We start from the raw sequence: 16,080 nt of genomic DNA on the forward strand, positions 1-16,080 counted from the left end.
GTCTCTCTGAACAGGTGTGCAGCCTGTGAGAAGTGCAGAGACAAGCTCTTTGCTGTTACTATGCAACGTGTTATTTCAGGACAAATTTATGCTTCTCCTAGGGAGCCTTCTAGAGTAATAATCTCTGACAAATGGCGATCCTGCTATACCTAGTCTCCCCGAATAGCTCCACCTGAATTTATTTTGCATGTAAATTACAGTGCTCATGTTAAAGAATCCCATAGATGTAGCTTTATTTCTACTTGTTAAGACCGAAAAGAAAAATGTCATGATTTGTTAAGAACATCTTTCAATCATTCTGCACTTTCTCTCAAGTGTTAATTTTCTTGCAAGCAGCAATAAGGAACTCGGGCTTCACTTCCATTAAAAAAAAAAAAAAAATACTATTGTGAAAGCTTATGTGACCAGGTCCTGCAGACAACCAGAGACAAATCTAAGCAGGTGTGCATATCATATCAAAATACTGCATTTTCCTTTTCTTGCATTTTTAAACATTAGTCGCAACTTTGTTTTGTTTTAATTTTGTGGAAAATAAATGTAATCGCTGGAATTTTATGTATAATTATTAGTAAAATGCCACTTTTACCTTTTCCATGGTCCTCATTTACTGTTAGGCAACAGGGGTACCTTAATGGCGCTGGTTCCGGGTTCTTCTTCCTCCTCCATACAGGCCCGCCAAAGGAGGACCAATCAGAAAGAAACACCTCCCGCCTTTCCCCAAGCCCTGCCTCTAACCCCAATCACCTACGTCCACGTAGCCCCCAGCAATATAAAAACTGGCGCCCAGGCAGCCTCTCTCTCTCTCTCTCTCTCTCTGTTCTTCTTCTTCCTTCCCTGCGTGTGGTGCCGGATACCTCCAATAAAGATCTCTTGACCGCAACCGGCGTAGTCTGATCCTTTCATTTACTGTCCCCATTCTCTCTGCAAGCACAATCTCCCCCAGGTGCTTCAAATTTTCAATGCTCAATTCAAGATTGATATTCTTTCCTCTACCATTAGCTAAAGTTTTATCTGTGAAATGATTATTTTGTCCCATTTTTTTCTTGATTAAAACAAACCAAAAGATGAAATTAAGAGAGAATTGATTAGAATAAAGCTCTCTTTATTACCTTTACCTTCTAAATTGTTCATTGAGTAGCTTGTGAGGAGAGGTCATTAAAAGCATCATTAGTTGAAAAACACAGACTTGTCTTTCCACACCCCCTACAGTTATATATCACACACTTCTTCTATAATTAGAATAATGCCAGCACCTTATAAATGGTCACTGTCTGGTCTTGATTTATTAAAAGTCTAGGCAAGTAAATGAACAAGATAACCCTTTACACAGGGAGTATCTAAGTCTCCCTTGCTATATATTCAGACATCTAAAAGTTGTCCATAATGTGCTACCATATCATCTTTTATTTTTAGGAAACGTCATTGTTTGTCCTAGTGAAAGTCAGTTTTACTTTTCTAGGCTTGTCTTGTTGGTTATATAAGGAATGGAGTAATTTTCAGCATCTATTCAAAAGCTTAATTATTTATAAAATTAAACAGTTTTTAAAGTGAAAGCAAAATAATGTTTAGTTTATATTTAGTACTTTTGGAAGGTCCAGAAGGATATATTCTGCTTAGTTAACCACATTGTGTTTTTTCTTTTGGAAATTCAAAGAAAGTATTTAATAATTAAAAAATAATAATAATGTATTTCTCGTTTTCTCTCAGTTCTTTTTAGTGGGAGTCTACTTGTCTCTATCCAGAAATACAGATATAAAGTTAATGGAAGAGATAGATAGATAGGTAGATAGGTAGATAGATAGATAGACAGACAGACAAAGAGATAGATGCATAGCTATTATTAACCTTTTATGACATTGAAAGAATGCATGCTGCCCTCTGGAGTCCACAAAAGGAAAATGCAAACCAAGTTTTTCTATCATCTTTAATATTTAAAACATTTAATGCTACAAGTTGGAAAATAAACTGTATCTTTTACCTTTGCAATAAATAACATATAATTAGCACAATTAACAAGGAAGGGTTATGTTGAATTCTTAATTTGACCTTATGACGCATGTTTTCATGAAGTAATGAGGTTTTTTTCCCCTTACAATTTACTCACTATGTCTCTTCCAGTTACCAAAGGGCACAGAAATAAGTGTTAATGAAGAGAAAAATAGAGAATGAGATGAACAAAAAGCAGATTAATCTTTGTGCCTACTTAATATCTTTTTGAAATATATATTACTTTGCACTTCAGATCATACTTTAAACTTTCTTACATAAGATGTGTGCCAAGTTTATGAAGTGAAAAATGTGGTTAAGAAAGATGATAATTAAAGAAAAGCTGTGAACATGGAATTGGAAATGTATTCTTTCTATACTAAGGCAACTCTTCTCTTATGAAAGTTAAAATACCGCAATGAAAGAGAAAGCCTTTGCTGCTACCTACTGAAGTGTGTGTGTGTGTGTGTGTGTGTGTGTGTGTGTGTGTAGTGAGATAGATAGATGATGGATATATAGATAAATAGATAAATATGATCTCACACTTGGAACATAAGAGATAGATTAATCATAAAAATGCAAAAGTTTCTATTTCAAGTATTCACAAGACTTAAGTAGCCATTAGGAACCCAGATATTTGGAAAATTTCTTCCTGGAAAAGCTCTTCCTTCTTAAAATTAACATTTTTAAGAACACTTCAAGGTTCATTTAAAATTTTAAGTCCAAGAAAATCTGTTCTCTACTTCAATACATTTTAGGAACTTACTATACTTTTTGCTGTGTCAACATCTTTAAACAATTCTACAATGTTTTTCAGAGGGTCACCTATTCAGAAAGGTATTATTTTAACATATACACAATTAGATTGACTTTTACATCACTCTTCTAATGTAGGATTATTTACCTTATTTTATACATAATATGATGAGAATCATTCAGGTTGTTTGACTCATTTCTTAGCAAGAACATGATGCGGCCTGGATTAAAAATACAGATGGACGACTTCAAATTGCTTCTCTTTTTACTTAGCAAACTTAAAGTCAAATACATATAATCTGTATGGACTCAAAATATAAAAGAAGTTCAAGAATAAATTCTCGACAAAGTCATGCTGATGAACAGTGTATAAATAATAACTGTGTATTCTGAAAAAATGAAGGAAGGGAACAAAAAGGAAAAAAGGACAGCGAAGGAAGGAAGGAAGGAAGGAAAGAAAGAAATGAAGAAGGGAGGGAAGAAAGGAAAATCAGCATTTCACTCAATGACATGTATTGCATTTTATATTTTTCATTTGGCATAGGAAAGAGCATAAATATATTATTCCAACTATGAGGATGGCAGAGGTATTTCTGAAATAGCAAACTCAGGTATAGAGAAAAGAATATTATGGGAGAGTGAAAGAACCTAGGTTGATGAGGAGCCACCAGGGCATAGCTGTGGTTGGTTAGAAGCAATAGTTGACTATATAAAGACATTTAATGAGAAAAGAAAATAGAGCACTCTATTAAAGAGTACATTTTTAAAACCATTTTCCATCTGTGTTCCTAGAAATGTGAGTGCAATCAATGAATAATTCATCCAAGGCAGATAAAGGAAAAATGCAGAATGTATTCACTTGGACAAGATATGCAGGACAGTCAACTGGTAACAGCTTTAGTTACCCTGGCATCAAGGTTTAATTGAACCAAAAAGCAATTCTGAAATTTCATAAGAAAATTATTTCTTTTGTGAAATCTGTAAAATTGGACAGGAGCTTTTGAAGACATAAAACTAAATTGAGGGTAAAATGGGCTTATGAATTCAAACCGTAAAGGTTATCAATTTTATCCCCACCTAGTTTAGTTAAGCATAAAGTCATCATTTTCTTTCCATCCTGCTTCATTTTCTTTGCTTTTATATCCCTATGTCACAAATTCAGTTTGCAGACACTACTGCAGAATGTAAAACATGAACAGTTGCAATATCTTGGTTCCATTGGAAGCCATGATATTCTGGGACCATGTCTTTAGGAAAACTTTGTCAGTTGACTTTCATTGCTTTAAAAAATCTGATATATCATACTATGTTGTAATATAGACTGATTTTTCTGTCTGTCTTCCACATGAGCATGTCAACTGAGAGAATTGTTGTTGACATTTGTTTCTATGCCGCTAGTAATTACCTCAGTATCTCGGTGTATATTATGGTACTCAACAGATGTTTAAAATATGATTTGTTGGGGAAAAGTATGTGATGGGGAAAATTATATACTTTAAAAGTATATACTTATATATGGTGGGGAAAAGTATATGATGGGGAAAAGTATATACATGGGGAAAAGTATATACGTGGGGAAAAGTATACACTTAATACCCAAATGGTGCTGTGTAAGATAACAATGGCAATACCTTACTGGTATTGTGGAAACATATAAATTTATTTTTGCTTTCAGTCTATGGCTCAATGAAGATGTTCTGCTAATATTGAAAGATGTGGTTGATCTTGACTAGATGTGATCATGCACTTGTAGTCAGTTTGTGGGTTGGCTGAGAGCTGGCTGATGTAGGATATCCTCAACTGAGAACGTACATCTTTTCAGCGTGTTCTCTAATCTTCCCATTGGTTAGTCCAGGCTTATTCTTGGGAATTTGCAGTCATCCACTAAAGTTTCTAGGCTTGAAACTAGCAAAAGCCTCCTCTGCTTCGTTCTGTTGACCAATGCAAGTCACAGGACCAGCACAAATTCAAAGGTGGAAAAATAGACTATACCTCTTGAACAGAGAAGCAGCAGTCCCATTACAAGGCTCATGGAGACAGTGAAGCCATTAATTGGTACAATCAATGTACTACACTCTACCTAAAGGGCATTATGCTAATTTACATATGTATCCAAATCATCCAAAAGTATGACATGAATTCTCTCACGGATATATAATTCAAGGGCGTATGTCAGATTTGTTCAAACTACTTTTGTTTAAAATAAGTTTCTGATGAAAAAAGGGAATTTAGAAACAAAACAATCATTTAAACACTGAGAACCACAGCTCAAACAATAAAGAAATTATACAATAAAGATGCTAATGAAACAAAGAGAAGGAAGGAAGGAGGGGGAGAAACAGATAATGACTAAACAGAGCAAAACAGCTAAACTGCTGCAATCAAAGCAAGTAGCAAGAAAACAAAAGGCACTGATTAAATTCAACCTCTCTGCTCCCAAAATAATATGTGTGCTGCATGGTTTTTGACAAACAGTACGGTAAAGATCTAAGTTAGATTACAGCAAGCATTATCGATTCTATTTTCATTCCTATTAGAGGAAAGATGCATTTTCTTGATCAATTAGAAAAAAAATGCGTATTAAAGTACTATTGTACAACTATAGCAGGGCCACTTGAAGTTATTATGTCCTTGCTCTGGCCTTGAAGCATTGGAAGAAAACCATATATTGTCGTTCACATTCAGCTTGGCAGAGTGCAAAATGACATATCATCAAAGCCCCTATATTTGCAAATCAAGAGACCAGTTGTCTGCTTGAGGACAATTTCCATGGTTGCGGCAAAGCCAAGGCCAAAGGCTGAATGTTAGAAACATGAAATAATTAGCAAAAGAAGGTAGTGACCAAGAAAACCGAGAAAGCCTTAACATTTCCCTCAGGTAGATTATACACAGGCTGCTTCCTGCCTCTAAGTCCCTGAACTGCTTCTGATGCAGGCTCTTACAGAATACAGATGGCCTAACCACAGGGTCCCTTTACTCTCTTTTCTTAGATCATTTACATTAAAAAAGTTGTAATTGTAAAATCTTTCTTTTTCCCTTTCAGATGTAAATCCTTTTAAAAGCCTGTTGACAGTTTTTACAAGGACCTGAGATCTATCCTTTTGAAATGTAATCATTAAGGGAAATAGCACTCCTGTTTTCTAGTGTCCCTGGGAGTATAGAGTCCTAACTTCTTTGTGGTGGGCACTTTGGGCTAGGTGTAAAACTTCCTCCCCTCGTGAAGATACAAAGAAAGTTTACTTTCTTTTTTTTTTTGCTTATTTCACTTTAACTTCTGGGATACATATGCAGAACGTGCAGGTTTGTTACATAGGTATACATGTGCCATGGTTGTTTGCTGCACCTATCAACCCATCATCTAGGTTTTAAGCCCCACGTGCATTAGGTATTTGTCCTAATGCTCTCCTTCCCCATGCCCCCACCCCCGACAGGCCGCAGCGTGTGATGTTCCCTTCCCTGTGTCCATGTGTTCTCATTGTTCAACTTCTGCTTATGAGTGAGAACATGTGATATTTGGTTTTCTGTTCCTGTTTTAGTTTGCTAGCAATGATGGTTTCCAGCTTCATCCACATCCCTGCAAAGGACATGAACTCATTCTTTTTAATGTCTGCATAGTATTCCATGGTGTATATGTGCCACATTTTCTTTATCCAGTCTATCATTGATGGGCATTTGGGTTGGTTCCAAGTCTTTGCTATTGTGAATAGTGCTGCAATAAACATATGTGTGCATGTGACTTTATAGTAGAATGATTTATAATTCTTTGGTACAGACCTAGTAATGGGATTGCTGGGTCAAATGGTAATTCTGGTTCTAGATCCTTGAGGAACTGCCACACTGTCTTCCACAATGGTTGATCTAATTTACATCCCACCAACAGTGTAAAAGCATCCCTATTTTTCCACAGCCTCACCAGCATCTGTTGTTTTCTGACTTTTTAATGATCACCATTCTAAATGGTGTGAGATGGTATCTCATTGTGATTTTGATTTGCATTTCTCTAATGACCAGTGATGATGAGCTTTTTTTCATATGTTTGTTGACCACATAAATGTCTTCTTTTGAGAAGTGTCTGTTCATATCTTTCACCCACTTTTTGATGGGGTTGTTTGTTTTTTTCTTGTAAATTTGTTTAAGTTCCTTGCAGATTCTGGATATTAGACCTTTGTTACATGGATAGATTGCAAAAATTTTCTCCCATTCTGTAGGTTGCCTGTTCACTCTGATGATAGTTTATTTTGCTGTGCAGAAGCTCTTTAGTTTAATTAGATCCTATTTGTCAATTCTGGCTTTTGTTGTAATTGATTTTGACATTTTAGTCATGAAGTCTTTGCCCCTGCCTATGTCCTGAATGGTATTGCCTAGGTTTTCTTCCAGGGTTTTTGTGGTTTTAGGTTTTACATTTAAGTCTTTAACCCATCTTGAGTTAATTTTTGTATAAGGTGTAAGGAAGGTGTTCAATTTCTGTTTTCTGCATATGGCTAGCCAGTTTTCCCAGCACCATTTATTAAACAGGGAATCCTTTGTCCATTGCTTGTTTTTTTCAGATTTGTCAAAGATCAGATGGTTGTAGATGTGTGGTATTATTTCTGAGGCCCCTGTTCTGTTCCATTTGTCTATATATCTGTTTTGGTACCAGTACCATGCTGTTTTGATTACTGTAGCTTTGTAGTATAGTTTAAAGTCAGGTAGCATGATGCCTTCAGCTTTGTCCTTTTTGCTTAGGATTGTCTTGGCTATATAGGCTCTTTTTTGGTTCCATATGAAATTTAAAGTAGTTTTTTTTTTTTCTAATTCTGCAAAGAAAGTCAATGATAGCTTGATGGGAATAGCATTGAATCTATAAATTACTTTGGGCAATATGGCCATTTTCATGGTATTGATTCTTCCTATCCATGAGCATGGAATTTTTTTCCATTAGTTTGTGTCCTCTCTTATTTTGTTCAGCAGTGGTTTGTAATTCTCCTTGAAGAGGTCCTTCCTGTCCCTTGTAAGTTGTATTCCTAGGTATTTTATTCTCTTTGTAGCAATTGTGAATGGGAGTTCACTCATGATTTGGCTCTCTGCTTCTCTATTATTTGTATATGGGAATGCTTTACTTTCATTTGGATAAGGCCAATTAGCCAACAACTGTCATATGATTTTCTTACTTTAACTCCTAAATGCTCAGATTGGATTCCGGTTTCTCCCCTCTATTGTGATTGCCTTGCATAAAGTCTTCCTTTCGTGTTTAACTGTGGTGAAATTTTTCATTGACAAACATCCATACATTAGCAAAACTGAAATGTTCATAAAGCACTTCTGAAATTAAACAAAAATTACAGAAATTCTAAGAAGACTGAATGTCTCTACACTAATTAATGAGCAAATAGTTTAACTTTTTGGTATGCCCCTCTTATTCAGAATTGAATTAAGTTAGGCCAAAACTAAGAATAGTTCATCTTCATTGAGGGGAAAAAATGTCTTGTGTCATGTAAATTGTGAACTTTCTCTCTGAAGTTTCCTTCTCCATGGATATTTCTCTTTAGCTGTAACAGCATACACTGCTGCCCATGGTTTCCCTGTGAAGAAAATAGAGAGGGGCTTATAATGGAAAAAAAATGGCCTATTTAAAAATTAGCTAAATTTGTATCTGAATAAGTTTAATTCCATTCTAATGTACTTTTAACATCTGCCTCTTAGGTTGTAGGCCTTGTTTGAAGGCCTAAGGGAATTAGATTTTGATAAGCTTAGAGTCTAGTGAGGAAGACTGACATTCACACAATGACCTCTAGAATATATGCAAAGAAAAAACGCAATGAGAGAGGAAAGCACAAAGAATCGAAGATTTTATAGGCAGGAGCTATTAGCATTCAAGTAGTATAAAGGAAAAGATTGGAAAAAGGATGCCCAATAGCTAGTTCTTAAAGAATGAGTGGCAATTCTAAGGACATACAGAGAAAGGAAGAAGATTCCAGGTGAAGGCAATAGATTGAATAAGGTTAATGAGGCATGCATGTGTATGTAATGCCCTATGGAGGTGAAAACAAATTAAGACAGAATCTGGTAAAGTGATAAGGGCCTATCCCACCTAACGACTCCACATTTTAAGAATTAATCCTACAAAACATTACTGAAATGTGAGATTTGCACTTTGAAATATTAGCTTATAAAGTTGTTTTGAACTGACATACGTATTGTATTTGTTATTAATTTATTGAGAAATAAATGTATTTACTTTAATCCACATCCATTAAAAGTATAGGATATAATGAACTTTGATAGGTGTACACAGCTATGAAACCACTACTACAATCAAAATAGTGAATATATCCATCATAAGAGTAAAACCCATCCCCACACAACAATTGATCCACGTTTGTCATTATAAACTAATTTTTCTTTTCTAGAATTTTGTATTAATATAATTGTAAAGAATGCACAATTTTATGTATCTAGCTTCTTTCAGTCCACATAAGGATTTGGAGAGTGGTACATGGTAAATGTGAGCTTAAATTTTAAAGAATCTGGCAAATGATTTTCTAAAGTAGTAGTACCATTTTACATTTCCACCTGCAGTGTTTAAGAATTCCAATGGCTCTACTGCAAAAGCATGCCAAATTGTAAAGACCATCGATGCTAGGAAGAAACTGCATCAACTAACGGGCAAAATAACCAGCTAACATCATAATGACAGGAGCAAATTCACACATAACAATATTAGCCTTAAATGTAAATGGGCTAAATGCCCCAATTAAAAGACACAGACTGGCAAATTGGATAAAGAGTCAGGACTCATCAGTGTGCTGTATTAAGGAGACCCATCTCATGTGCAGAGACACACATAGGCTCAAAATAAAGGGATGGAGGAAGATCTACCAAGCAAATGGAAAGCAAAAAAAGAAAAAAAAAGCAGGAATTGCAATCCTAGTCTCTGATAAAAGAGACTTTAAACCAACAAAGATCAAAAGAGACAAAGAAGGCCATTACATAATGGTAAAGGGATCAATTCAACAAGAAGAGCTAACTGTCCTAAATATATATGCACCCAATACAGGAGCACCTAGATTCATAGAGCAAGTCCTGAGAGACATAAAAAGAGACTTAGCCTCCCACACAATAATAATGGGAGACTTTAACACCCTGCTGTCAATATTAGACAGATCAACAACACAGAATGTTAACAAGGATATCCAGGACTTGAACTCAGCTCTATACCAAGCAGACCTAATAGATATCTACAGAACTCTCCACCCAAAATCAACAGAATATACATTCTTCTCAGAAACACATTGCACTTATTCCAAAATTGACCACATAGTTGGAAGTAAAGCACTCCTCAGCAAATGTGAAAGAACAGAAATCACAACAAACTGTGTCTCAGACCACAGTGCAATCAAATTAGAACTCAGGATTAAGAAACTCACTCAAAACTGCAAAACTACATGGAAACTGAACAATCTGCTCCTGAATGACTATGGGGTAAATAATGAAATGAAGTCAGAAATAAAGATATTCTTTGAAACAAATGAGAGCAAAAATACAACGTACCAGAATCTCTGGGACACATTTAAAGCAGTGTGTAGAGGGAAATGTATACCACTAAATGCCCACAAGAGAAAGCAGGAAAGATCTAAAATTCACACCCTAACATCACAATTAAAAGAACGAGATAAGCAAGAGCAAACAAACTCAAAAGCCAGCAGAAGGCAAGAAATAACTAAGATCAGAGCAGAACTGAAGGACATAGAGACACAAAAAACCCTTCAAAAAATTAATGAATCCAGGAGCTGGTTTTTGAAAAGACCAACAAAATTGATAGACCACTAGCAAGACTAATAAGAAAAGAGAGAAGAATCAAACAGACACAATAAAAAATGACAAAGGGGAAATCACCACTGATCCCACAGAAATACTACCATCAGATAATAAAGAGTAGCTAGTATCATTCCTTCTGAAACTATTCCAATCCATTGAAAAAGAGGGAATCTTCCCTAACTCATTTTATGAGGCCAGCATCATCCTGATACCAAAGCCTGGCAGGGACAAAACAAAGAGAATTTTAGGCCAGTATCCCTGATGAATATCGATGCAAACATCCTCAGTAAAATACTGGCAAACCGAATCCAGCAGCACATTCAAAAGCTTATCCACCATGATCAAGTGGGCTTCATTCCTGGGATGCAAGGCTGGTTCAACATATGCAAATCAATAAACGTAATCCATCATATGAACAGAACCAAAGACAAAAACCACATGATTATCTCAATAGATGCAGAAAAGGCCTTTGACAAAATTCAACAGCCCTTCATGCTAACAACTCTCAATAAACTAGGTATTTATGGGACGTATCTCAAAATAATAAGAGCTATTTATGACAAACCCACAGCCAATATCATACTGAATGGGCAAAAACTGGAAGCATTCCCTTTGAAAACTGGCACAAGACAGGGATGCCCTCTCTCACCACTTCTATTCAACATAGTGTTGGAAGTTCTGTCCAGGGTAATCAGGCAGGAGAAAGAAATAAAGGGTATTCAACTAGGAAAAGAGGAAGTCAAATTGTCCCTGTTTGCAGATGACATGATTGCATATTTAGAAAACCCATCGTCTCAGTCCAAAATCTCCTTAAGCTGATAAGCAACTTCAGCAAAGTCTCAGGATACAAAATCAATGTGCAAAAATCATAAGCATTGTTATATACCAATAACAGACAGAGAACCAAATCATGAGTGAACTCCCATTCACAATTGCTTCAAAGAGAATAAAATACCTAGGAATCCAACTTACAAGGGATGTGAAGGACCTCTTCAAGGAGAACTACAAACCACTGCTCAATGAAATAAAAGAGGATACAAACAAATGGAAGAACATTCCATGCTCATGGGTTGGAAGAATCAATATTGTGAAAATGGCCATACTGCCCAAGGTAATTTATAGATTCAATGCCATCCCCATCAAGCTACCAATGACTTTCTTCACAGAATTGGAAAAAACTACTTTAAAGTTCATATGGAACCAAAAAAGAGCCCGCATCGCCAAGTCAATCCTAAGCCAAAAGAACAAAGCTGGAGGCATCACGCTACCTGACTTCAAACTATACTACAAGGCTACAGTAACCAAAACAGCATGGTACTGGTACCAAAACAGAGATACAGACCAATGGAACAGAACAGAGCCCTCAGGAATAATACCACACATCCACAACCATCTGATCTTTGATAAACCTAACAAAAACAAGCAATGGAGAAAGGATTCCCTATTTAATAAATGGTGCTGGGAAAACTGGCTAGCCACATGTAGAAAACTGAAACTGGGTCCCTTCCTTCTTACACATTACACAAAAATTTATTCAAGATAGATTAAAGGCTTAAACATTAGACCTAAAATCATAAAAATCCTAGAAGAAAACCTAGGCAATACCATTCAGGATATAGGCATGGGCAAGGACTTCATGTCTAAAACACCAAAAGCAATGGCAACAAAAGCCAAAATTGACAAATGGGATCTAATTAAACTGAAGAGCTTCTGCACAGCAAAAGAAACTACCATCAGAGTGAACAGGCAACCTACAGAATGGGAGAAAATTTTTGCAATCTACCCATCTGACAAAGGGCTAATATCTAGAATCTACAAAGAACTTAAACAAATTTACAAGAAAAAAATTCAAACAACCCCATGAAAAAGTGGGCAAAGAATATGAACAGACACTTTTTAAAAGAAGACATTTATGCAGCCAACAGACACATGAAAAAATGCTCCTCATCACTGGCCATCAGAGAAACGCAAAACAAAACCACAATGAGATACCATCTCACACCAGTTAGAATGGCAATCATTAAAAACTTAGGAAACAACAGGTGCTGGAGAGGATGTGGAGAAATAGGAATGCTTTTACACTGTTGGTGGGAGTGTAAAGTAGTTCAACCATTGTGGAATACAGTGTGGCAATTCCTTAGGGATCTAGAACTTGAAATACCATTTGACCCAGCCATCCCATTACTGGATATATACCCAAAGCATTATAAATCATGCTGCTATAAAAAAAAATACATGCACACGTATGTTTATTGCAGCACTATTCACAATAGCAAAGACTTGGAAGCAACCCAAATTTCCATCAATGATAGACTGAATTAAGATAATGTGGCACATATATACCATGGAATACTATGCAGCCATAAAAAGGATGAGTTCATATCCTTTGCAGGGACATGGATGAAGCTGGAAACCATCATTCTGAGCAAACTATCGCAAGGACAGAAAACCAAACACTGCATGTTCTCACTCATAGGTGGGAATTGAATAATGCGACACTTGGACACAGGGTGGGGAACATCACACACGGGGGCCTGTCATGGGGTGGGGGGATGGGGGAGGGATAGCAATAGGAGAAATACCTAATGTAAATGACGAGTTAATGGGTGCAACAAACCCAACACGGCACTTGTATACATAAGTAACAAACCTGCACGTTGTGCACATGTACCCTAGAACTTAAAGCATAATAAAAACAAATAAATAAATAAAAATATAAAAAGAAGAGAAAAGAATTCCAGTGGCTCTACATGCAGAACATCAGTTGAATGTTTTAGTCTTTCAAAGTAAGTTTTAGCCTTTCCAGGGAGCAAGAAGTGGTATTTCATTATGACTTTTATTTGCATTTCCTTTTTAACTAATAATTTTGAACATTTTTTCCAAGTGCTTGTTAGCCATTTTTATACCTTGTGAAATATCTGTTTGAATCTTTTCCCGATTATTTATTAAATATTTTTCTTAATATTGAGTTGTAAGAATTATTTGTATATTTTAAAATCAGGTTTATCATAAGAAAAAAAATACTGAGTATTTTCCCCTTCTGAGATGAGTCATTTTGATTTTTTAATGTTGTCTTTTGAAGATAAAAATAATATAATTTTTAAAGTCCAATTTTTATTAAGTTTTTCGTAGTTTATGATTTTTGTGACCTATCTAAGAAAATGTTACTAATCCAATGCTGCAAAAATCTCCCCTGTGGTTTCTTCAGGAATATTTATACTATTACCTTCTATATTTAAATTTATGATGTATTTCCAGTTACATTTTAGATATTGTATAAGATAAAAGTTGATGCATATAGAAATGTATTTGTTACAGTATTATTAGTGGAAAAGAGTTTTTTTTCACATTCAGTGTCATGGCAATTTTGTAAAAAAAAATCAGTGTTCATAAATATATCCTTCTATTTCTGCACATTCTATTCTGTTTTATTAATCTATGTATATTTCTCCTAATTCCACATGGTCTTGATTAGGTAACTTAACAGCAAGTCTTGAAATCAGATAGCTGATATATTCCAGTTCTTTTATTCTTCCTCAAAGTTGCTTTGAATAATATACTTTATTTTTATTTAATACAAGTTGAGAATCAGCTTGCCAATTTTTACAAAAAAAGGCACGCAGAAAATTTTACTGGAATTGCATTGAATCTATGAATCATTTGGGCGAATTGTCTTCTTAATATTGTGTCTTACAATTTTTGATCATAGTATAGCTCATTATTTACTTATGTCTTTTAAATTTTTCATTAGAATGTCTTATAGTATTTCTTGCATATTTTTTCTAGCTTTGTTGAAGTATAATTGACAAATAAAAATTTCATACTTACGTCTCATATAGTTACACTTTGTGTGTGTGTGTGTGTATCTGTGTAGTAAGAAAATTTAAGATCTACTCTTTTAGCTAAAGTGTACAATACAGTACTATTAACTGTAGTCAACATGCTGCACATTAGAGCTCCAGAACTTATTAATCCTGCATAACTGAAACTTTGTTCCATTTGACCAACATCTCTCCATTTCCCTCAACCCGTAACCTATGTCAGCCATCATTCTATTCTCTACTTCTGTAAGTTTGGCTTTTTAAGATTCTAGATATAAATGTAATTATATATTTGTCTTTCTGTGCCTGGCTTATTTCACTTAACATGTCCTCTAGGTTCATCCATTTTGTCACAAATGACAGAATTTCCTTATTTTTTTCTGATTTATATATATCACATTTTCTTTGTCCACTTATTTCTCACTGTGCACTTAGGTTGCTCCTGTTGTTGAGTCATAATACGATTTTGCCTGCAGTGTGAGCTCTTGTCATGGGAAGCAGGCAATCATGATGAAAAGATCTGGCTAAATATCTATGAAAAGATTGTCATTTTGGACAGAGGTACCTGACAAAGTTTGATTAGATGGAATGTGGGGCAAGCCCAAATGAGAGCAAATCATTTGCCGTAATCCTGTGTATGAACCTACAGAAGGCTCAGTCTCATGACCCATCTACACATAAAGGAGGCCTCTCCAAACCAGTAGAAGAAAGGTTGGTGAACCTAATTGAGCATTAAACCACTGCAGAAAAAGAAAAAAAAAAGTCATGATCTGAACCTAACTGGATTATGTTGTAAAATAGAAGTTTCAGTATTCTCTAGCAAAATCCACACCACAGAGTTTACACAGTTCACTTACAAAAGATCAGGAAAATGTGACAACTTCTAAGGATAAAAATCAATCAATCAAGAAATGTGGCAGAGTGCCTGGCTTACACCTGTAATCCAAACACTTCGGGAGGCCAAAGTCTCCCAAATGCGTAAGGCTAGGAGTTTGAGACCAGCCTGAGCAAAGTGGCAGAGACTATGTTCCTACAGAAAATTTGCTCAGTACCTCAGGCAGTGGGAGGAGCAGCAGTGGCCAGGCAGCCCAGCTTCACAGAGGCTCTCAGCATCTCATGTCTTGCAGGCACCCAGCAAGCACGCTCCCTCCCACTAAGGTGCCCAAGAGGATGGTCAGCTCAGCAGAAGAGGTGGTGAAGGAAGAGCCCAAGAGGACATCAGCGTGGTTGTCTGTTAAACCTGCTGCTGCAAAAGTGGAAATGAAGCCAAAAAAGAAAACAGGAGACAATAAATCTTCAGACAAAAAAGTACAAACAAAAGGGAAAAAAAACGGTGCAAAGGGAAAACAGGGTGACATGGCAAACCAAGAAACTAAAGATCAACCTGCAGAAAATGGTGACCTGAAAACCGAGGAGAGCCCAGCCTTTGATGAAATCAGAGAGAAAGAAGCCAAGTCTCATTAATACCAAATACCATGTCTTGTCTCTGGTCCCTGTCCCCATCCTTGTACAACTCATAGGAATATGTTATCAATTATTTCATAAATGTAACTTTTATAGTAGCTCTAGAAACAGTTTTTTCATGTCAAGCTTGCTTTATTTTCTTTATATATTTATGAAATATTGGATTAATAAACCATGAGAATGTCATTTTTAAAAATTATGCTTTAAGTTCTAGGATACATGTGCAGAACGTGCAGGTTTGTTACATAGGTATACA

The 16,080-nt window shown here is 35.7% G+C and overlaps 1 protein-coding gene across 1 annotated transcript; it reads left to right on the plus strand.

The window, feature by feature from the left end:
• Positions 1–4,093: 4,093 nt before the first annotated feature.
• Positions 4,094–15,824, plus strand: LOC129488125 (non-histone chromosomal protein HMG-14-like). The gene is made up of 3 exons (XM_063638376.1): positions 4,094–4,171; positions 14,837–14,921; positions 15,418–15,824. Exons 1-3 carry the CDS (start codon positions 4,094–4,096, stop codon positions 15,822–15,824), a joined length of 570 nt encoding a protein of 189 aa, XP_063494446.1.
• The last annotated feature ends 256 nt before the right edge of the window (positions 15,825–16,080 follow it).

Source organism: Symphalangus syndactylus, chromosome 1 (assembly GCF_028878055.3).
Source record: "Symphalangus syndactylus isolate Jambi chromosome 1, NHGRI_mSymSyn1-v2.1_pri, whole genome shotgun sequence".
Classification (NCBI taxonomy): Eukaryota; Metazoa; Chordata; class Mammalia; order Primates; family Hylobatidae; genus Symphalangus; species Symphalangus syndactylus.

Coding starts and splice junctions, on each gene's coding strand:
- LOC129488125 (XM_063638376.1), top strand. CDS start 4,094: ATGTCAACTGAGAGAATTGTTGTTGACATTTGTTTCTATGCCGCTAGT. Junction 4,172..14,836: donor GTATCTCGGTGTATATTATG/GTACTCAACAGA, acceptor TTTTGCCTGCAG/TGTGAGCTCTTGTCATGGGA. Junction 14,922..15,417: donor GATTGTCATTTTGGACAGAG/GTACCTGACAAA, acceptor TCAGTACCTCAG/GCAGTGGGAGGAGCAGCAGT.